General features: G+C 54.3%; 6 protein-coding genes across 6 annotated transcripts; 3 read left to right on the top strand and 3 right to left on the bottom strand.

The window, feature by feature from the left end:
- Window positions 1-763: 763 nt before the first annotated feature.
- Window positions 764-1341, bottom strand: PHYSODRAFT_332563 (hypothetical protein; the record flags this gene model as incomplete). The annotated part of the gene is made up of 2 exons (XM_009529588.1): window positions 764-1063; window positions 1333-1341. 2 exons carry the CDS (start codon window positions 1339-1341, stop codon window positions 764-766), a joined length of 309 nt encoding a protein of 102 aa, XP_009527883.1.
- A 39-nt stretch (window positions 1342-1380) lies between these two features.
- PHYSODRAFT_255494 (hypothetical protein) lies at window positions 1381-3229 on the top strand (the record flags this gene model as incomplete). The annotated part of the gene is made up of 5 exons (XM_009529587.1): window positions 1381-1785; window positions 1822-2098; window positions 2225-2404; window positions 2551-2757; window positions 2853-3229. The coding sequence occupies 5 exons, from the start codon at window positions 1381-1383 to the stop codon at window positions 3227-3229; spliced, it is 1446 nt and encodes a 481-aa protein (XP_009527882.1).
- A 782-nt stretch (window positions 3230-4011) lies between these two features.
- On the top strand, window positions 4012-5768 carry PHYSODRAFT_332560 (hypothetical protein; the record flags this gene model as incomplete). Its single annotated transcript, XM_009529586.1, has 4 exons — window positions 4012-4194; window positions 4270-4553; window positions 5506-5608; window positions 5691-5768. 4 exons carry the CDS (start codon window positions 4012-4014, stop codon window positions 5766-5768), a joined length of 648 nt encoding a protein of 215 aa, XP_009527881.1.
- A 4333-nt stretch (window positions 5769-10101) lies between these two features.
- Window positions 10102-11075, top strand: PHYSODRAFT_332559 (hypothetical protein; the record flags this gene model as incomplete). Its single annotated transcript, XM_009529585.1, has 3 exons — window positions 10102-10176; window positions 10217-10494; window positions 10667-11075. 3 exons carry the CDS (start codon window positions 10102-10104, stop codon window positions 11073-11075), a joined length of 762 nt encoding a protein of 253 aa, XP_009527880.1.
- A 1168-nt stretch (window positions 11076-12243) lies between these two features.
- On the bottom strand, window positions 12244-12429 carry PHYSODRAFT_503124 (hypothetical protein; the record flags this gene model as incomplete). The annotated part of the gene is made up of 1 exon (XM_009529584.1): window positions 12244-12429. The coding sequence occupies one exon, from the start codon at window positions 12427-12429 to the stop codon at window positions 12244-12246; it is 186 nt and encodes a 61-aa protein (XP_009527879.1).
- A 9083-nt stretch (window positions 12430-21512) lies between these two features.
- On the bottom strand, window positions 21513-22085 carry PHYSODRAFT_503195 (hypothetical protein; the record flags this gene model as incomplete). The annotated part of the gene is made up of 1 exon (XM_009529583.1): window positions 21513-22085. A coding segment is annotated over one exon (573 nt), but the record flags the coding sequence as incomplete, so codon positions are not given.
- Between the last annotated feature and the right edge of the window lie 365 nt (window positions 22086-22450).

Here is a 22450-nt window from a genome sequence, read left to right as displayed (position 1 = left end):
GAGTGGTATAACTAGTTAGTTAGTACGGTAGGGGTCTGCGGCAAGTGAACGCACTGGTATTAATCGCGTCTAGAGGGTAGGTTGGACGAGTGGAAAGGTCTGTTGCTTGGTTTAGTGGTCAATTCGAAATGAGAACTGAGAGAACAATGAGAGCTTTTATAGCTGAAGTCATACACTGTCTATCAAAGGACTCTGCACGATTGATATTTAGAGTTAAGATCATGCGGCCATCCCGGTCATCTTTTTTGTATTGTTAAATTCTGATCGGTAAACGCAAATTTTCGACTTAGGTCGCTCGAATGTTGCTATTTAGGGTACACGACACAACTTGCCGCCACAGGTAACATTCAACGAAAATATCACCTTACGCGGGGAATGTGTATTTTTTTTCATTCCACCGTTCTGCAGTTTGGTTTGCTATTTTTATGAAACCCTTCGTTTATCGATGAAATTGATGGGTCGACTTGGTCAGGAATGTGCTAAGCCATTAATCAGACCAGTGATTCTGTGACGGGGTACACAGCACTTCTTAACAGAGTAAGCAGGAGTATGCAAACTCTAAATGAATAGCTGCTCATGTGTCCCTGGTCGAGGGGGACGATTATTTGCAACAGAGGTAGATTTAAGACTGAGTGTATTGATAGGTTGGTACAGATTTGGCCTCCATACTAATCCTAAGTTCCCTATAGTTTGAGTCAAACAAAATGTATCTGTTGGCTCTGAAGCCAGTTGGGTCACTTTCTAGGGGAGTGACCTTCGGCAATCATTCGTCTTCATCGTCCTCTTCTGCACTCATCTCTTCCTCACTCCAGTCCTCAACCGCGCTGTTGTCGGGCTCGTCGCTCTCGGCCGCGCTGCTTTCCAGATCGCCTTCGCCGCTGCGACTTTGCTGGACTTGTTCAGTGTCTTGAGCAAGCTGAATGGGTTCTTCAAGCGTCGCAGCGGTTGCAACCGCGCTAGGAGCAAGCAGCGTCAACGTCAGGGAGCTCGACGGTGACTGCAGCGGGATGGAGGAGCCTCCTGCAGTGCTAGAAGGAGTAGGGCTTAGCGGCATGGCAGAGATCTTGACGGTGGTTGGCAAAGTCGATTGTGTGGGCGTCCCAGTTCGGTTTAGTGACGGTTCGAATTTTCAAAACACAAAATCCTCCGTTTCTCAAAACTTCATTTAAGTGCGAAAATCAGTCGCCCAACTTTGAAGGCGATTATCTCGATAACTCTAAAAGGTGGATTAGTAACATTATGTCAGCCGCTATCTCATTTCACTCGCAAAGTCGAAATCTATCGACAACGGCGCGAGCTCTGGCGCCACGGCTCACGGGCCTCACATAGTACCTGGCGCATCGTCGAGCAAGCCGCAGGGTCTCCACATCCACCGGAAGCATGCCTCCAAAGCGCAGTGCGCACACTGCGAAAGCCCCTTCGAAACCGAGGGCCGAGAGGCCGAAGACCAGGAAGGCCAAGGCCAAGAACGAGTCGTCCGCGCTGAGGGAGGCCACGGAGGCGGCCGAGGAGGCGGTGCGCTCTCGTAGCAGCACGCCGGAGGATGGGCGCCGGTCTCGGAGTCGGAGCAAGACTCCCGAGGCCGTGCCAAGTAATGAGGAGAGCTGTCAGCCCCAGTCGGTGCAGGCCAAGCCAGGCTTCGACTGGACGGCCAGTATCGAGAACTTCACGCTGGTTGTGCATTCCGGTGGGATCTCACCTGAGGGCAGCAAGAACGCTGCCAAAGCCGAAGCGCTTGCGGCGAGCAGCGCGCCCAGCTCTCCGCTCATCGCGGAGGCCGAGGACGTCGAGTCTAGAGCCGGCGCCGGCTACAGCAAGTAGGTGGAGAAAGGCGACGTCGTCATGGCCGACACGGAATCTGTTGCCGATAAGTCGCTGAACGACGCGGGCTTCGAACCCAAGGCGGTGCCGTCACCCATGCATCTGACGCTGGCACAAGGTGGTGAGCGTGCCCAAGCGTCTAAGGCGGCTGCCGCATCGAAGGCCGCTGCTGCCGCGAAGGCCAACGAGACCAGTGCGAAGAAGCGCGCCGCCTCCAGGTCGCCTCGCGGCTTCAGATCCAAGCTGTTCAGTGAATCGGAGTCGGAGGACAAGGGAGGTGTCGTCCACGAGCCCAAGCGGCTCTCCAACAACCTTGACGAGCGGCAGCAACAATTGCACGCTGCTAGCTTGGACGCGTTTGCCAGGTAGCCGACTGCCACGCCTGCCATCGATTCCTTGTTAGGCGGGGGTACCACGCATCCGCAGGGCTACTTCCCACCCGAGCCTGGCAATGGTGCGCCGCACCTGTTGGAGAGGCTCTCGGCTCCTTGTGGTCTTATCGGCGGATACACCTCGATGGGTTCCTATGAGCGTGCTCTCATGGAGAAGGAGCCACACTTCTTGGTGACGTCAAAGCCGCCCGGTGTGTGATACCAGCACCACACAAGCTCACACTGAAGGAGTGCACCACGCTTCGCAAGAAGCCGGGGGGCAAGGGTGGACTCCAGCATCTGTGGGGTTTCCACTGGGGCAATCTTAATGGGAGCATGTCCTGGGGTGAGGTGGAAGACCTCTTCTGGCGCTACGTCCAGCGCAAAGGGTATACCGACCAAGAGTTCAAAGAACTCCGTGAGGACCGCACGCTGTCCGTTATCCTGGACTTGCGCGAGCTCCGCATCGAGGTCGCTCAACTCATGAGCAAGCGCATGCTCCGGCCGAAGCTGGACGAGCTAAAGCAAGAGGCGAGAGCCAAAGCTCGTGAAAAGCGTAGGCGCGGTGCGACTACGTCTGCTACCGTGCCCCTGGTACCGGCCAACAAGCCAAGGACTACTTGCGAAGCTGCTGCTGCTTCTCGTCTCACATTGCAACAGCCTTCGGCAGTCTGCCTGGAGCTGCTCAACGGGCTCCCACGAGTTATCCGACTCAGGGTAACCCCTCCCCTTCACGAGCAGCTGGCGCTTGCCATGTATTGCCGCTCCCGGACGGCTCGTTTTACGTGGTAGTGGATCCGTCCATTACGATCAAGGAGGGCCGGCAGTGGCCTTGCGTGACCATGGCTACGAGCCTGAGGAAACGCACCGTATGCTGGGGCCCCGAGTCAGAGGAGATTCGTCTTCTCCGGGACCGCGTGTACGCCCTCGAGATTGCGCATGGCGTCGGCCTTGGTGACATGACTGCCTCTCGTGCTGGTCAGCCGGATGCCATCTTGGGCGGACATCTTCTGGTGTTGTCGCCCGGGAAGTTCTGAGAGACTTGTTCTCCCCGACATTCCACGCTATACACCTGGGCGGAAAAGGCGTTCGCCCACCTCGCCTCAGTCCTCGGCCGGCATGGCGCGGCGTACACCATATACTTGCCCAAGTCGATGGCGACTCACCCGACGTTTTACGTGGGTCGTCTTAACAGGTACCATGACCCTCTGCTCCTCAGGAAGCGGTGGGTGGTCCGTGGAGAAGAGTGCAGCCCCTTGAAGCGCGCCTTCGAGTCGCCGTAAGGCGCCTGGTACGCACGCTGGTCGTAAAACGGCGCGGCGTACATCGGAGCGGCATACGCAGGGGCCCCGTACGAGCCCTGGGCAAACTGGGTCTGATACGAGTGGGACTGCTGCTCCGGAAACGGCGTGTGGCCATGAAGCTCCACCCGAAAACCTGTGAGCTGGTTTCGCAGTGAGTCGTAAGACGACAGGTCGTCTCGACGGTCCACGCGGTTATTGAAGATCGTGAGTCTCCCGGAACAGCGAGGCAACATCCGGACGGAGCCGCTCCACGGGTCGGATATGGCTCCGATGAAAAGTCTTTTCTTTTCGGTTTCTACACGAAAGCGCTGCTTCGTCAAGCTGCGCGAGATGCATCAAGTTTCACTTTTCATGTGGATGCTACCTACAAAACCATCCAAGTGGGCTACCCTGTCCTAGTTTGTGGCATCAGTGATGCTGCCAGGAGATTTCATCTGCTCGCGTTTTTTATTACGTCTCAAGAAAACGAGGAGCACTACGCGAAGGCCTTTGCAGCGTTACGCTGGGTGTACAGCATGGGGATCGAACAGCCGCTTAAGGTAGCGTACGTTATGGGCGATGCTGACGGTGGCCAGTATAATGCGGTCAGCACTGGGTTCGGTGGAGACTGTGACTACGTGCATCTCATGTGCTACTACCACCTCATCGCGAAGGTGGTCGTGCGAACGAAGGGGTTGCTGAAGGAGTTGAGCGAGGAAGTGCTTTAGGGCGTCTACGATATGCACTTCGGTCGAAACGATACCGAGTATGCTGGCGTACTCGCTGAAACGCAGAAGCGCTGGAAGGATAACCCCCTGCTGAAGCCGTTCGATGCATATTTCAAGCACGTGTGGTTCAACCAGCCCTTTTGCCGCTGGCAGTGCTACCAGTCTCCGTACGATTTTGTAACGACCAACAACCCGGTTAAGCAGTTCAACCGGGCGTTGAAGCGGGACTTCACGACCCATCGACTACTGAAGATATGCGAGATCATGACGAAGCTTGCTGCGTGCTGCCGTCAACGAGGTGTCGACTTGGCTCCATTCGCCACAAAGCCCAAGCCGTCGAAGGAGATCTTGTGCACGAGTGGGAGCCTTTAAGTTACAGCAACGTCTGCGCGAATTCGTCCCTCGCATGAGCGTCGAGTTCTTGCTCGGGGGCTTAGCATCCGACGTGCTCCATGTGTTGTACACGCCACCGCCCAGCATCTTCAATTCTTCCACGAACATACATTCAAGGGTCAGCACATTTGGGTTCAACACGGCACGAATGAAAAGCAAAACCAACCTGAACCTGGTTGGCCAGTTGACATGGTAGCGCAAACGTGTCCATGCCGCTTCCACTTCAAGTACGCGACCTGTATCCACGTCCTCTTTGCGCTGTAAGAGCGCGCTAGAATTGATGAGAAAGGGGCCGAAGCCCTCGTCAACATACGCGTGACGACGAAGCGGAAGCGCACTACTGTCGGTAACGCGCCAACGACAGTCGGGCGTCCGCCGCGTGATGGTCCATCGCTTGAGCGAGAGTAGTTGCCCTGTCGTTTGTATCTCAAGCAATATGTAGACGTCAGCTTTAGTCGCTACCTAATGTCATCGCTGGATTAACCCCTCCAACCCCGATGCTGCATAATGCAGCATAGCCTTTCCACTTAAACTTAATATATTCAGTTTAAGCGATTTTTGCCTTGAAATTTGTATGGGTGTCCTTTCCTCCGACACGAGGGTATACAAACTTTAAGTTTAAAAATTGTCGGGTTTCTGTTCGCGCCTTTCTTTTGCAAAATAGGAAAGGACATACACTTGGTCTAAATCTAAAATATGGAATCTGGCAGGTTCACCGTACTGCAACGGATTTGCATATGATACTAGAGGCTTTTGGGACACTCCAAACGAGTGGTTCAGCACTTGGCCGCTCGCCGCTTTTAAAAACACCGGCCTCATTCGAGTATTTGCGCGCGCGGAGCACACATCGACAGAGAAGCTGTGCGGGGGAAGATCGAGCTTAACCGCTCTGGTGATAGCCTGCTGGAGCAAGTCTGGACACGGGCTCGGCGACCACTACTTCTACCTGCGGTCTGGAGGTGACGCAAGCAACACCAACGGGGTAAACGTGTCCGTGGCGATGAATCGTTGGGTGAGGTATACGCAATTCGTATGAACCCATTGGTTTATGCTAGCTAAAAAACCTCTTACGCGCTTATGTGCTCTGTGTGCAGTTCTCGACTCGGAACCTGTACTCCAGCAACGGCCCTTTCCCATCCTTCGACTTTGTTACGGCTTTCTTCTCGGATTAAGTCTACCTTCGGTGTGCAGCTAGTGGTGCTCGAATCGCTGCCGCCGCCGACGTCAGTCGGACGAGCTACGCGGCTGCCACTGAGAGTTTTTGCTACTGCGGACGCAACCAACTGGTCATGATTCAAGTGCGGTTTCAGCGCTGAGCAAGTCGGGTAAGTTGAATGTTATGTTGCATGGATGTACTATACTGTGTTGTAAGCTGCATCTTATACTGAATATTACCCTGAATACGCTGTTCAAGCGCCGTTGATAAGACTAGCGGGATCATCCGCACGTTGTTAGCAGACAACAACGACGGAGACTAGCGCGATTGGCTTCGCTGAAGACATGGAGCCTCGCTGCGCTCCGTATGACGAAACGATGGACCGCAGCTGTGTTGAGTTTGCCAAGAACGTTTAAACACGTCCGGGGACAACGATGAAGTGTTGGTGAGGAATCACATGAAGATCCATCTGCGTACTGCGCGGAGTGTCAACGAGGCGGAAAGACATCTTAGTTGGCAAGATGACAACGGAAACGGAGCTATTCCGTTTAGGTAACCACCAAGTAACAGCGTATATCCACAATGAAAAACAATGGTATTTATCCTAGCATTCCGTGAGTCGACTTAGTTCCTACAGCATACGTTCTTAGGCGAAAGGATTCCCGGTCGTGTCTTGGTTGGGTAGCATGTCAGCTCGTGTTTTCACCACGACAAAGTACCAAGTGCCAGAACGTGAAAGTTGCTAATGCGTTCATGACGGGTTGCGGGCGGGCATGACAAGTGCGGCTGACGACGTCCGATTTTCCCTTCATGAAGGCCCAGAACCATGTACGGGATGCTGCTACGACCTGCTGAGACGTCGCCCGAGTGATGCCTACATGAAAAACTTATTGAAGGCAACACCATACGAGGACAACGACGGTAGAGCTTTGCCTGACACTCCACGGATCTCTGCGTCAAGCAAACGTTGTCGCACGTTCCCGTTGTGATTAAGCTGCATATTATCCTGATGCTAGGCTGTATAATGCAGGATAACGCTGATTGCATGCGTGTTGTTTGTTCAGTAAGCACTCTGTTTACCACTGTAGTGCAGCGTCAATCGCCTGTTTTCGCGCACGTCCATCTCAACCGGCATCATGTTCGGGCAGGTTGATCTTGACCTGCATCCTACAACCCCATGTTATGAGCATCGAGCCACTGCTAGACGCGTGTTCAAGCAGCTGTTGATGCTGGATGCTTACTTCATTAGATATTTGTTTACAACAAAAAAACGCGCCGTGGCGTTTCCTTTGACTGCCTTACCAGCAAAGTATGATCGCGTTACCAGCTAGGGGTGACACCCCAACCTGTATATGATTCATTGTATGGGAAGTTTGATTTTCGAAATTTTAGAAAATGAGGACAAGGTGCAGTGCCGCTGGGCACGTAGTAGTGCCCTGTCCATTTCCTTGGTAACCCGTATAATGCAGCTTAGCTGTGTGGCGTTGGCAAACAACATGCAGTATACAGCAGTTTTAGCACCGTTCTACACACTTTTGCTAAGCTCAGCCTTTCGCTTGCCGCCAACCCGATCCCTTATATACAAACGTCAAGACTAATTATGCTGCATACTGCATATCAAACACTTTTGGGGCTCCGGTTTGGAGGGGTTAATATGTACGTATATACCATAACATGGCCCTCGCATTGCTCCCACTAACTTGCATCGCTGTTCCCTTGGGGCTGATCACCCACTCGCCCTTTCCTGCACCACCTTCGTCCCGCACGAACTGCCCTCCACCGCATCCTTCCGCGGCTCGCCCCGCGCGATGAACTCGATGCGATGCCGGCGCATACACTGATCATCGTCCCGCTGCAACACAGCGCGCGGCCAAGCCCATCCACTCACCCACCCACCCACTCGCCACCTTATGCACTACCTTCGTCCCGCACGAACTTCCCTCCATCGCATCATTTAGCGGCTCGCTCCGCGCGATTTTCCCACCTGCAATTAGACGGGCAGCCTGCCGGCTGCACTTTCGGGTTAGATCTCCATCAATATTGGTGCGTTAGAAGCTGGAAAGGTATGCGCTCCGAGCTGTTGACGCCCGCTAGCCGCTGGTGGTCCTCACAGCGCCTGTCGCAGCAAGAAGAACTGCTGCCGTTCTGCATGCTGCGCGTGAGCACGTGCGGCGCATGAGAAGTCAGGAAGATTGTAGATATGGTCTACCTGTGCCACAGCGCGACTGGTCGTTGGCTGACATGTCACGACGTGCCTCACGTTTTGGCCTGACTCGTGTACATGTGCTCGTTACAAGTCCATTGTGGTTTTCACGGATTGGGTGGTGCTTTTCATATTTTCTTAGCGAACCTCAATGTGCGTTCTAGTAGTTAGGGTTATCTTCATGACAAAATGATTTGATTCTAGAATTTAGTAAATAGGGTAAATCATCTGACTTAAAAATATGTGCTCGGTGACGCGTCCGTCTGCATATATCGTGCGGTTATAGCCATTTACCTCGTGCTCGAGCTTCCCGGTATATTTGTATATCTTCTGGTGCGTTGATGCGAAGCATGACATGCCTTTCGGTCAATACGCTTGCCATCCGTCTATGATTCGCGTGTTTGGCACAGCAGTTTAGCATCAAACATATGCCGAAAATATGGCTCTTTGATCGCTCAATACATAAATTCGCTTAGGACAAAACTCAGGGTATGGCTAGAATGATGAGAAGAGGAAGTGATGTTCCCGATGAAACGGGTGGACTCTAAAACCTTACAAACAGCTGCTCGTGAGGTTTTAGAATTCGTTTGGGGCCGAACTTTAACGGGAGGAAGTGAAGGAAGATTTAACCTACACAGGAGATCTGAACTTAAAGTTCCTGTCTTAGTCCTCTGGTTGGTTGATCGAGGGCGAGACGAAACGGTGCATACGTTCGAGTTAGGTTCGCGGCTTTTGCTGGAGGACCACCCAATTATAGCAGCTCTTCAAACAGAGAGACCGCGGGTTTTACTGAAAGGTTGTCGGTTATCCTCCGTTCTCCTTCGTCACGCTTCCCCTTTTCGTACTTAAAGGGAGGGAACAGAGATCACCGGTATACTGAGTTCATACCGACAAGATTGAAACTGTAGAAGCGGATAAACCGGTTTACCGACTTCCTTTTTCAAAACTTCATTTAAGCCATGGGACAGGGGCGATGCGGTAATGCAAACATGCATCAGTTCGGCGTATTTAACGGTAGCGGGCACAAATAAGGTAACCCAACAGGGACAATTTTTTCTTCTCTTTCTAGCATTAGGGCAGGTAGTCTTTGAGGAGCACGTAGATGTTGAACATCGAAACGCATTCACTAGGTTACAGTGGCGATGATTTAGGCGCACCGGCCCGCGCACATACTCAGTAAGAACGCGCAGGGTAAGGTGCATATTGTGTGTCAGATACATTTGTATACATGATATAAAAGGTTTACAGTACATGGTACATTTTCCTATGTACGTAAGCTGCATATGGCATTTTTCACCAAAACGTAGGCGGATTGGCTTATGATTTCAGGAATTGGTATATTCCCACCTCTTGGAGTATGACACAAAGTCGTGCTGTGCACGAAGAAGCTCTGAAATTCCGGCTGTGAAGTCCAGTCTTCAAACATTTTTGTCTGCTATACTGGAGCGATTCCCGTAGGGTTCAGATTGCAAGAACCAATTCAGAAATGCCCTTCCTTCGCACTTTTAAGCCGATTGTTGGATTCTAAAACCTACAGGAATCGCTCCACTTTCTTTCCTGAGTTATGTATTCAACATTCTAACAAAACCCAAAAATGTGAACGATAATTTTCGCAAACCAATACTTGCGCTCTGCTGAATCGGCACTGAGTCGAAACATGCTGCATCAGTTCCTAACGCTTTCGATAAGCAGTCACTCTTTGGCATGATCGTACGGGTAGCTTCAGCCGCTGCTATCTACTTATACTATGGCGTCCGCACGGCTTATGGCCCTTGTGATCTGCGGCACAGCGGCTACGACACAGCCTTCAACCAGCCGCATCTGAACTCTCGATGAGTTGCACTCGAAGGGTGCAAGGTGTACGGCCAGTTCTGGGAGTAAGTGGGCTGAAGGTGGGTGGGAGGGACTCACAAGTTGCAGAAGGCACCGATTGGAAGCTGGAGGTAGATCGCATAGCTAGGTGCAATGGATGTAGAAGGGGCAACCAATGGATGCAGTAGGAAGCAGCACCAACAAGCTAAGACTCTTTCAATACATGTCAGTTTGGTTTTTACCTTCACGTGCGCAAGGCCGCTCGGGTCCAGCCGGGACCGCGAGCGAGAACAAATAAATTTGTCGGTGAATCGAACTCCAGCTTCAAAGGACGATGACAAGAAACCGCGGGGAGGAGCTCGAGATCGACGTGCCACCACTTCCGGTGTCCGTCCCCGTGCCACCCGAGGTCCGCACCGGGCGGTAACCCGAGGTGGGGCATTGGGCAGCGCCGCCTGATGTGGACGGGACCATTCGCCATGCCTCCGCCGACGTCGACCGGTGGAATGGAGTACACGGGCGCGGACAGCGTGTCTATGGCTACGGCGTCGCCAAGCCGTGATGACGTCCACGAGGAGAGGCTATCGCTGCGCGTGACGAATGCGCCGACCCTGCCGGCAGCGCCCCGATACTCCGGTAGCACGATGAAGGCTGGTGCAGAGTTCATGCATGCGTTCCAAATGTATGTGCACGCTCTCAGCGCTTTCGATACGTCGTATGGCAAGCTGTTCGTCATACCAGTGAGCGGACGCATCGCACAGCGGACATGCAGACTATTATGCATGTACGAGCTACGCAAGAGCCCCAGTCGGGTCACGGAAGGGGAATGGATACACCTTTCCCTCAAAGTCCACCGCCGAGTAATACTGGGGTCTGTTCGCCTGAATGCGTCCACCCAGATATGGTGCCGATGCTCTGGCTGGATGTGGAGATTCCGGCCGTGTCATCGACCACTTCCATGTCGGCGCTGTCATCCTTAGCCTCCTCTTTCGCATCACCATGTTCGCCTGCGTCACCGTCGTGGTCCGCATCGTTGTCGTCACGCTCGTCGCCGGTGTCCATGGCCTCGTCACCACTTGCGTTGGAGAGGACCCCTTGTTGTCGTTCTTCGAGGCGACTTTCGAGTTGCCGCCAGCCGCGCCATCCAGGATGCGCAACGACTCAAGCGGGAGTAGCGCAGCGTCGGCAAGCAGGTCGGCGTCGGAAGCGTTCGTGGACATCGGGTGTCGGCGAGGTGGCAAATTGCTTTGTGAACGGAGAAGTCGTTGCAAGCCCGAGCGAATGAGTGATGACCCCACTCGTGGCTGAGATAGATTCGACTAGGAAAGGGAGCACAGAAGGGACGCGACCGTTGGAAGTCCGGGCGAATCAAAAGTGTTGTCAACACCCCGCCCAGACATCAGATCGTGTGGTCTAGTCAAGCTTGATCAATCCGGCAAATGGTCTCGGTGACCAAGCGAGACCAGAGGGGCGGTTGACACGATGGAAAATTGGATTTTCATCTGGGCACAGTGTGATTGGCTGAAATTGGATGATTGGATGACGTGGATTGCGGGACAAGTGCAAGGATCTGGGACCCGGCGAAGACTCGCCCAGGATGCATATCGACCAGCGATCTGTCCGACTCGCTAACTCGTCTTGCGACTCTGGCCGGGTGTAAGTCTAGGAGATACGATCAAAGTATACTCAAGTCAAGATTTTCCGACCGATCAGGCAGACCAAGGATGGGCAAGGATTCCATGGAACATTGAAGGAGGTGATTTGTACCCACGATTCTACGCTGGACTTTTGGTTTGACCGGGGTGTCGACGTCAACTGCGGTATAGTGAAGTCAAGTGAAAAACAGAATACATGTCTAAGTTGCAGGAAGATAACCACAGCGTAAAAGATAAACAGAGTTCGTTTTCCCCTGAAACCCGCAACCCGCCAAGAAGAGCAGGAAGCGCAGGACGACCGGGCACCGGGGCTAGGTACGACCGTGGTTGGATCTCTCCCTGAAGTATGTACGCCCAAGTTAGGTAAGGTTACTGAGGGGTACAGGCATCTCAGGGTGATTCGCCTATTTCATTTCCTAGTTGCAGCTGTATTCATGCCCAGAGCGAGGTCCTGCATTTCATATTATTGATTACATCCCGGGTTGAGTGAGTAGCGCCGCCGGGGACTAGGCCGAAAGTTTATTGTGTGGTAGGCTATTGATATTGGTTATTTCCTCTCAGTACATTTGGAAGTCGTGCGCGATTGACGTCAGTACCCTGGGTACGACTCGTTAGTTGATTGGAGTAGTGACTCGCCGTCCGAGGGTCCGAAAGAACGTTAGCTCGCCCTTGGCGTCGATGTCGCACCCAAACGAAAACGGCTTAAGCTCATCCTCCGTTCCGCTAAAAGCCCGAGCGCAAATTGCTGCAGGAATATTGGCGCTGGTGTCGTTACCGCAAAGATTCGTGTGGCAGTAGTAACAGACGAAGTTCTGCACCTTCTAGAGGGCCGGAAGCTTGCTCTGCTGTAGCGAGAACTGCGGCAGCATCGCAGTCCGGATGCGAGCCAGCTTCATGCCCGCTTGTGCCATCTGCCTCGCGAATTCCTTTTGGGCTGCGGTGAGGCTGGGGGTGCGAGGAGACTTCGCGCTCGTAACGTGCATGCCAGCCTCAAAGAGCGTCACCATAATACGGTCGAGGCACACCAGCATCCTGCCTCTCCAGTGTAGTGGGCCTACCTTGGCTCACTACTACGGCTTACACGTATGCGCACGTGTATGAGGAATCGTAGGTTTCTTTTACTTGAGTTAAGTATACTCGAGATCCACAAGTATACTTTAAACAAGATAAAGACTCCAAGTAGCGTGTTTTGGTAAAAGATGAGAACTGCTATTTTTGTTTTATGTTTCTGACTTACTCTAGATGTAATATTCTAAACTAGGAATCTGCCAACGGCTGGTTGGCAGAATTCCAATGCTATACATGTCGCTCATTGGCTAAAAGATGCTGCTTTCAGCCAATAGGAATCCTAAATGTGTATGGACCACCCGTCGTGGTGGTCGTAAATGTATGTAGCCATTGGTGTACCTTACACCAAGGTCGAGGAAGTGTTCAAACCTCTAACAGACATCGCATCTGTTAGAGTAACAAGTGACTGTAGCCACTTGTGCGTGTAACCCCGTTACACCATCGCCCCGTCAAGGTTAGACGTGCCGGTCCCGGCACGTCAACCACTATTGACCACTTGGTCAATGCGTGACGTTGAAGAGAGCGCGCTCGTAATGGAACGAGCGCGTCGAAGTTGAAGACCGCTGGCGCAGCAGCGGAGAACCTCTCTGCTGTTGAGTAGAATGCGCGGCAACGTGCGAAGCGCGTCGCTGCCGCGGGGGCAGGTACCTATGTCTGCCCTCGAAGTGTCTTCGGGCGCTGCTGTTAACAGCAGCGCTCGCATTACGTTCCAGTATGGAGCGCATGGTGGGCTTCGTATGCCCTCACCAAGTCTGGAACGTCTTGGAGCAAGCTGTTCCGTGGCTCCCATGTATCTTGGTTGGGAAGAAATCCTCTCCAACGAATACGAAAACGAACTGGTTGCCTGTTCGTTCTCGGGATACTGTGATCAACAATCCGCTCAACAATCCATCGAGTTGAGCCGTGTGCATCACGAATCGGCGGCGGTGGTGGCGGAAACACGCCCCGTGTGTGGTCAACTTGGTGTTGACCCTGATCTCGCATCTCCCCACGACCGAGTTCCGGTCGTGGGGTAGTTCCAGAGCGCTGGGTTCGGCGCTCTGAAGTATTCGCAGTTTGCGGCGGCCTCCCAGGCCGCCTCGATCGTTCCGGCCGAGCTGGACCATTAGCTCGACCCGCTGCTCCAGCGCGACTTCGCGCTGGAGAGGATGATGGCATCCGCCGAGTCTTCTGCTTCGGTTCAGCCGAGCTACGTAGCTCGTGCTGCAGGTATGGCTTCAGCCGTCCGACGTAAAAGGTCGGATGGAGGCGCATGCTAGATGGAATATCTAGCGTGTAGGCGTTGCCATGCCGTGCCAACACCGTGAACGGCCCGATGAAGCGCGGAGCGAGCTTGCTTGCCCCGAAGTCGGAAACTGCACGTTTAGGCAGGTTTTGAGTTGCTAACAAAACCAATGAACCCTTCTCGAATTCATTAGTGTTGCCCCTGCCAACATTGTCTGCGTTCAGCTTCTGTTGGTCGACAGAAGCTGCAATAGCGTCTTGGACAAACCGAATGACGGCTTGTCTGCGCTGCACGAAGTTGATTGCGTCCGAGCCGAACTCGTTCAGCTCGTTTCCAGCAGTAGGCCCGGCCTCTGCGTTCGTCTTCGTGGTGTCTGTGCCCTACACAGATACGTTCTTCTTCTTCTTCTTGCTCTTGTCAGTGTCTGTGCCCTGCACAGACGCGACCTTCTTCTTCTTCTTGCGCGTAGTCGCGGCTGACACTGTGCAAGTGTCAGCGGCATTCTGCGGCTGCTGCGTTGCAGTCGTAGATCCTCCCCCACTTAAGGAAGGAATCACCATCCCGAGGAGACTCGGGAGGCGTGGGTGCCTGATGGCATTCACGTAGAACGGTGTATGCCCGGTCGAGGCATGCACCGAGTTGTTGATGGCGAACTCCGCCATCGGCAGACACTCGCTCCAGTGTTGGAACGAGTGAGCGTAGCTCTTAAGCACGTCTACGAGCACGCGGTTCTCGCGCTCGGTCTGCCCGTCCGTCTGCGGATGGTCCGCAGTCGACATCGAAAGTTGACTCCCAAGAAGTGTAAACACTTCTTGTCAAAGGTGTGCAGTGAAGCGCGGGTCTCGATCCGACACAATGTCGATAGGCATGCCATGGTGTTTGAACACCATGTCAACGAACAGACGTGCCGTCTGTTTCGCAGTCACTTCAGCAGGTACCGCAGCAAGATGTACCATCTTGCTGAAGCGGTCAACAAAGCCCACAACGCCTGTGTTCCCCTGGCTGTTCGGGGGAAGACCGAACACGAAGTCCAAAGACATGGACTGCCAACACTCCGACGGAGTCGGCAGTGACTGCAAGGGAGCCTGCGCGGATGGCGCAGGCTTCACACGTTGACAAACCTCGCAAGCACGGACGTACTTGCGCACCCATTTATACTGGTGGGCCCAGTAGAAGTCTCGCGTGAGAAGATGGTATGTCTTCTCACGGCCCGGATGCCCCGCAGTCGGTGCATCGTGATACTCGTACATGATTCTGAGTCGCAGGTCATGGTCATTGGGTACGACAACGCGGTCCGCGTTGTCGTCGACTGCACTGTAGAGTAATAACCCGTGGTGCACCCGATAACGGTGTGCACGAGCACGAAGATGCTTCGGTAGCTTCTGACGAGCTTTATCAGAAGGCGCTGAGCCGTAGGCCAGCAAGAGCTTCGCGTCCGCGTCGTGCGCGTACGCGAGTTTCACGTCGTCCATCCGTGACGACGTTGGGGTGCTCGATTACATGGCGTCAATGGTATTGACGTCGGCATCAGTCGTGGCGTAGTCAGGTCGACGCGAAAGCGCGTCGGCCACCACATCGAGTCTTCCGGGTTTGTACTCAACCCGGAAGTTATACTCTGCGAAGAATGAGAGCCATCTCGCCATCCGTTGCGAGATGTGCGGCGACTTCACAGCCGTCCGCAGCGACGCGTGGTTTGTGTAGACCACGAACGGTTTGCTTCCGAGTAGATACACTCGGAACTTCGCGAATGCGTACTTCATGGCAAGGAGCTCCTTGTCATGTACCGGGAAGTTGCGCTCAGCTGGCTTCAGCTGGCGCGATTGGTAGTAGACGACACGATCACGACCCTCGTGATCGTGCTGCATCAACGCACATCCGATTGCGAAGTCGGATGCGTCACGCACAACGTGGAATGGGCGATCTTGGTCGGCCACCGCCAAGATTGGCGCCTCAGTCAAGCCCCGCTTGACTGCATCGAAGGCCTGCTGACACTCAGCAGTCCAAACCCACTCGGCGTCCTTCTTCAGGAGCTGTGACAGCGGGCGTATCATGCCCGCGTAGTCCTTCACGTACTTGCACAAGTACGTGGCCAAGCCAAGGAACTGCCGTAGTTCCTTGACGTTCGACGGCGTTGGCCACTCATTGATCACTCTAACCTTCTCAGGGTCAGGGCGGACACCGTTCTTCCCAACGAGACACCCGAGCACGGGTATCTCGCTCGACCCGAAGATGCACTTCTTCAGGTTCGCATAGAGCTTGTGCTTGCGCATGAGCGCAAGCAGCTTCCGGCCACTGCCGCTTGACACAGTACTTCGTCCCCGGCACGAGATCAATCTTGTGCTGGATGCCCTTATCCTGCGGAAGCTCCGCAGGGATCTCCTCCAGAAGTACGTCCGCGTACTCCCGTAAGATCTCGTAGTAGGGACTCGACTTCAGCGAGTCCCAGCTCTGCTCCTCATAGCGCTCCTTCTTAGTCTTCGCACTGAGAGTGGCCTCACTCTCAGTGGTGGTCTCCATAAAGAACTGCCTCAGTTCTTCATTCTCGCTCTTCGTTCTCTCGGCGCCCGAGAGAATGCATATTTGCTCGATGCGTCCATCGTGCAAGTCACGCGCGAAGCGCTTCCAGCTCATGACTGGAAGCGAAGTCAACTCCGATGCTTGTGTCGGAGGGTTAGCGAGGGTCATCTCCCTGTACCGGAACCCGGCACAGGTACGCGTCAAGACCCGGAGCCGACACGCCATCATCAGCTCGACGCCTGTTATTGGCGGAGCCCTCCATTACGGAGGATGCGTCGGCTCCCCGAGCCGACAAATCAAATTCACCCAAGCTATCGACTCCCGGAGTCGACGGCGTTACGTCACCTTGGCTCTTATTATTGGCCAGCCCTGATCCAATCAGATTCGCGTCAGCCTCCACGGCTGAGGCGTGTGACTCGCCTGCGTCATCCGTGCCCCTTGAGGCCGGAGACTCTTCCTGATTCGCTGAAAAGCGGGTGTCGACCTCCGAGGTCAACACATTTCCTTCATTAGCAGTCGGCGCCAACGCCGACGCTAGCTGCTCTTGCGCGCGTGCTCGCGCGAGCCCAGGGCGCTCCGGGACAGCAGCATTAAGCGCTGTCTCGAGTGGGGAGTCGCGCGCACCTGTCGGTGCGTGCGTAGCGGCAACAGGGCCATCGCTCACTGTTCCGCTGTCGCGACCGAAGCGCGCGAGAGTGCGCTTCTCCCAATCGATGACCGGATCATGTCGTGCAAGCCACGGCATGCCCAATACAATGTCAAACTTATCGTCCAGATCCAGGACGATAAAGGTCTCGACAAACTCTTGATCTTCATACGTGAAGCGCACACGTACCATGCGCGTCTCTGTCTTCACGACGGCACCCGTTGCCAGTCGTACTTCCAACATACTTCGAGGTATCTTTAAATCCTCGAAGTCAAGCCTTGATAGACGTCGCAGTCAAACAAAGTTCTTCGACGCGCCAAAATCTACCAAAGCACGGAGAGAGCCGCTTGCTCTCATCGAGTTCACATTCAGGATGACAAGGTCAGGCCTGTCATCTTGCTTCTTGCAGTGAGAATGAACCTCACTGGGGGCTGCAGTCCTCAGTGTCGCGTGTACAAGGTCAACACACGGAACTAGGGCGCGCCCCGCGCCTACTGGGTTCCAGCGTTTTTTGTTTGTCCGCGACGATGCCCGGCATCGCAGCGTCGACCACCATCTCGGTGCACGGGTGCCGTGCACTCTCGGGCATAGTGACCGATCCTTCCGCAACGGAAGCATCGTACATTACTTCCTTGTTGCTGTTGATAACCAACAGCCGTTGCATTCGAGAGGTCCATTGGTTCCGGACCTCCCGCTATCGCGACCGGAGGCGGTTGCAGCCTCGGTGCATTCGCATGTAGTTTAGCCTGCCTCAGACTAAACTCCTCCTGTATTGCAAGAGTAATCGCAGCTTCGAGAGTACCTGGGTACTCACGGAAGAGATAGGTCTTTACAGACCCATCTCTCAGACCCTTCATGAATGTGACGACCTTGGTCGCCTCGTCTATCGGGTTGATCACAATGTTCGAGACCAAGTACCGTGCTCTCTGCGCGTAAGCATGGACATCATGCTTACCCTGCTGTAGGTCGAGGAACTCTGCCCTTGACCGAAACTCATTTTGCGGGGGTGCCTGAGCTCCTCCTTGAAACCCTCGTACGTGCTGAAGCACGTAGGATCAGAGAGTCGGCGTCCATACGCCCAACTTCTCGCTCGTCCGCCAAGGCATGACATGGCGAACGCAACCTTGGACAACGGGTCGACGATACGTCGAGCCGCGATGGCAGTGTCGAGTTCGACAAGCCAACGGAGGAGAGGCTCGCCCTCTCTTCCGACATAGTTGCTCACGTTTAGCTTCAACGATTGTCCACGCGGTGTCGTCTCCGACGCCACCGTGGTAGAGGAAGCAGCATCACGCTGCTCCTTCATGATGAATCCCAGAGCAACACCGTGTTGCTCCGTCGGCGATAGTGTTCGCAGCATTACAGCTACAGCCGCTTCTCCAATGACTGTTGCAGTCGTTGGAGTGCCTCTCACTCTGGATCTGACAGGTGGAGGCAGTTAGCGCGGGCAATATGAGTTGCTGGCGAAGTGGAGCTTCCATGGGCACCTCCGCGCTCATGAAAAGGTTCTCGGCTCATCGTTCGTACAGCTCCGCACGAACGTTCAGGTAGTCCGGTCGTTGGACGGACTACAAAGTGCTACCAGGTGTAGTGGGCCTACCTTGGCTCACTACTACGGCTTACACGTATGCGCACGTGTATGAGGAATCGTAGGTTTCTTTTACTTGAGTTAAGTATACTCGAGATCCACAAGTATACTTTAAACAAGATAAAGACTCCAAGTAGCGTGTTTTGGTAAAAGATGAGAACTGCTATTTTTGTTTTATGTTTCTGACTTACTCTAGATGTAATATTCTAAACTAGGAATCTGCCAACGGCTGGTTGGCAGAATTCCAATGCTATACATGTCGCTCATTGGCTAAAAGATGCTGCTTTCAGCCGATAGGAATCCTAAATGTGTATGGACCTGGTCGTAAATGTATGTAGCCATTGGTGTACCTTACACCAAGGTCGAGGAAGTGTTCAAACCTCTAACAGACATCGCATCTGTTAGAGTAACAAGTGACTGTAGCCACTTGTGCGTGTAACCCCGTTACATCCAGGGACATGCAGCGTAGGGAGCCGCCGTCTTGCACTGCGTGCAGCGACAGGTGAGAAGCTTGTAGCGCATTAGATGCGGCGTCGGCCACGAGCAGAGCGTGCAGAACATGGTTTGGCTTTTTGATGCCTTGAAGGTTTTCATGCACCCGAGAAGAAGGAGATCGATGCTCTCCTACTTCTTGATGCAAATATTGCGCCAGGAGGGTGCTTGGGTCATGCTTGGTGGGTCAGAGGGGGAGGACAGGGCGACTTGCTCGCTATGGGGCTTCTTGGGAAGTGTGGCGGTTGATCAGGACGCCCTACTTGCTGCCATCTCATGGGGAACGTTTGTGAGTGATTGGGTAAAACGTTTTTTTTCGTACTGATGATTCGTTGAAAAGATTTTCGTCTGTGCCGTGATTGGTTGTTGTGCTCGCTCCAGTAACTGGTGTGCCAGCATGCGATTTGATAGTGTTGCTGCTGTGTGCTTTTGTGAAGTATACAGTACTGATGTGGCAATCAGTGATTGGTTGTGGTACCCACCTATCATTGTTGTCGTGTAGGAACACGCACTAAATTATATAATAGCACACTTTCTCCACCAACAACACCCACCAAGTCCCGATGACTAAATGGGCTTGTTAGGGTTAGAACATGAAGGCCCAGGAACTTTCCCTTCCACCGGGTTGATGTTTCCTCTGTGCACCGTGTTTCCGCTTAGTCAACTGACGGAAACCCCAGCGTCACCAGCCACGAGCAAAGGCTGGCACGCTCTCACACATAATATAAACCTCGCAGGCCCTCAGGAAGGAAGGGTCCCAGCCAGTCACGGCTTGATACGAGGGTGCCAGAGCTATACTCCGACGGGAAGGATAAATGGAGTGCGCTCTCGCTCCTCCACTACACGGCGATGACTCGCCCTTCGTATACACGGCCACTTCTTCTCTTCTCTTGGCCTGACCACGGGTAAACGCACGCTACGATACTAGCAGGCGCGTCCAGCGACAGTCATAATCCTACCAACAGATTTATCCAATTGCTACGGGAACTCACCGATAGCCCGGACGTCTTCCTTGAGTGGTTGGGAGGAAAAGCTGTTATGTTCTTGTTGCCCAAAGCGCTTATCTGTTCTATCTTCTCTTTCCTATGGTTCAATACAAATATCTAGTCTAGACGTGTCCGTTTTGGATCTTCCAGGTAACCACCCGACTCTTCCAAGCTCTCTTGAAGGCTCGGACGGCCTCCCGATGACTCGAAGAGTCGCCTTAGGTGCGGAACTCATGCCAAAGTTCGCCGTAGGTTCGGGTCGTCCTTGAAGTCCCGGTGTTGTGTCGACACAGACCAATCAGCGGCCGTCGAACACCATCGAACGACTGGCGATGTGCCTCGATCCGCCAATTGAATTGATGCCAAACGCCGCAGGCCTTGCCGTGAGCTTCACTCAACTCTCCCGACATCAGAGCTGCCCACACCGTGTTGCGAGCCACAGCACTTGGTGAGCGTCAGGGTGCTCCCGGTGTCTTCGCGCTACCACGGCTGGGTCGCCGCGAAGGCTGCGCTGGCCCGCGCGTTCCGAGCGCTCGGCGTCGATCCCGCTGACATGGTAGGTGCTGCGTCTGGTCTTCTGCTCGTGCCGGCGACTGCTTACCCTCACGCGCGTTCGCTTGTTCTGCTGGCGGCAGGTTCATGCCGCGTCGAGTTCTGGTGACAGCCTCTCCGGCCAGGTTTCTGCTGCGTCTTCGCCTGCTCGGTCGTCGTCTTCGGCTCGCGCTGGGTCGATGGCTGACGATACTCCGCGTCCAGACGATGCCGCGCAGGTGCGTATCCCGTCGCTGCATGCGTCCCCCTTCTTTTCACTCATGCTGATGTTGTTCTCGTTGATGCGTCTACTTATATCTGCTGTCGGCTGGTGGCGTGCCTCCGCTGCCGCTTATCGAGGCTGTGCGGGGCCACGAGTCTTCGGGAACCCCGGCAACATCTCGCCCTGGGTCTCCTGGTTCTTCTCAGCCTGCTCTCGACAACTCACGCGGCCGTGGTCAAGTTATGCGTCGCGACGCCCTTGAGCAGCTGGTCCGTGATGCATGTGATGAGTCGTCGGAGCGCATATTGGCGGTGCTGGGCTCGAAGTTGGAGTCTCTCGGCCGTCTCTCGGTGAACCTGCATCTGGGCCCGAGCATCCGCGGTGATCGCCGCGTGGGTTCTCGCCTGGCGTCGGCCCGGAACCTCGATGAAGTGGTTACTGCTGCGGAGCCGAACATGGATGTTGGCGATGGCTCGACGCTGGAGATGGCAACTATGAGCGCCCGGCTGCACTCTGCTGAGTCAGTGCAGGCTGCTGCAGAGAATCAGTTGCGGTCGCAGACGTACTCTTTGGAGAACCAGAAGTCGGTACATGTCTTTCCAGTCCTTGGCTGGTGGGAGGATCGACACCTGCTCCACGTGACTTTCGCTGCTATTGGCACTTGCTGGAAGTGGTACTGACTGCTGAGACGGTTGCAAGACGGATGCCAGACAAGTCAATCTTGTCGTGGAGCGTTTTGACGGAGTTCTCAACAATTTTCAGCCGCTTTTCGACGGCACCGGCCAATGGGGGCTGCCGGACAGAAATTGTTAGGTTACGCTTCCGACCTGAGTACGTGGTAGGAGTGCGCTTCGCGATCCGGCGCTAAGCAGTCCGCTAATTGTTTGTCTTCGTCATTAGCCGCTTGGTCCAGTAGATAGCGCACAAACGTCTCGGCCGACTCATTTGAGGTCCATCCTGCCCACCACTTCACCATGCGCAGTGACCACCCACGCTCGGGAACAGCAAACGGGAACCTGTATTGCGCCCCAGCTCGACGAAACGTGTGAGATGTGAACCAGATATCACGCCACTCCTGCTTGACGTAGCCACGCGTCGATTTCCCGTTTCGATTCATATCTCGCACAACGCAGTTGAGAAGGGTGATGAATGCCTGCTCAGACATCTTCTTGCCCCATTTTACACGCGCATTTTCACAACCGGTGGATGCAGTGTCGGACTTCAGCACACTTTTAGCCACTTTTGACAGCGCCGGAAAGACGTAGTCACCGTCGCTCCAGCTATGATCAGTCTTCCCTTGCACGTAGGAAAGCCATGCTGTCAAATGCGTCAATGCGTCCATGGGGTTCTCGCTATCGTCCAAACGATGCAGGTTGTAGCAGCGACCCAGACCATCACGGCACGGATGGCAGACCCGCGGTCCCCGATCTGCTCGACACGGACCCCATGCCCGCAGACCCAAAGCACCCCCAATACGGACTGCCCGTCCACGGCTTTGATCAAGCCCGGAATGGACTGCATCCTCACGGACCAGTCCGGCCCGGAGCGGATCTCATGCACGCGGCCACCGATCAGCCCGACTCGGGCTGCATGCCGATCCTCTACTACATCGACTTGGACAGTACACTTGCAGTCCCCGCCAATCCCGATACGACGTTCGTGGCGATCGACAACTTCGACACTGACAGTATGCCCGCGCCCCACATGGACAGCCTGTCGTAGCTTCCAGTGAGCCTCGTAGATCGGCGAACG

The sequence above is a fragment of the Phytophthora sojae genome, assembly GCF_000149755.1.
Source record: "Phytophthora sojae unplaced genomic scaffold PHYSOscaffold_4, whole genome shotgun sequence".
Taxonomy (NCBI): domain Eukaryota; phylum Oomycota; class Peronosporomycetes; order Peronosporales; family Peronosporaceae; genus Phytophthora; species Phytophthora sojae.
The sequence above is the reverse complement of the archived record's forward strand: the minus strand, read 5'-3'. Positions and strand labels throughout refer to the sequence as shown.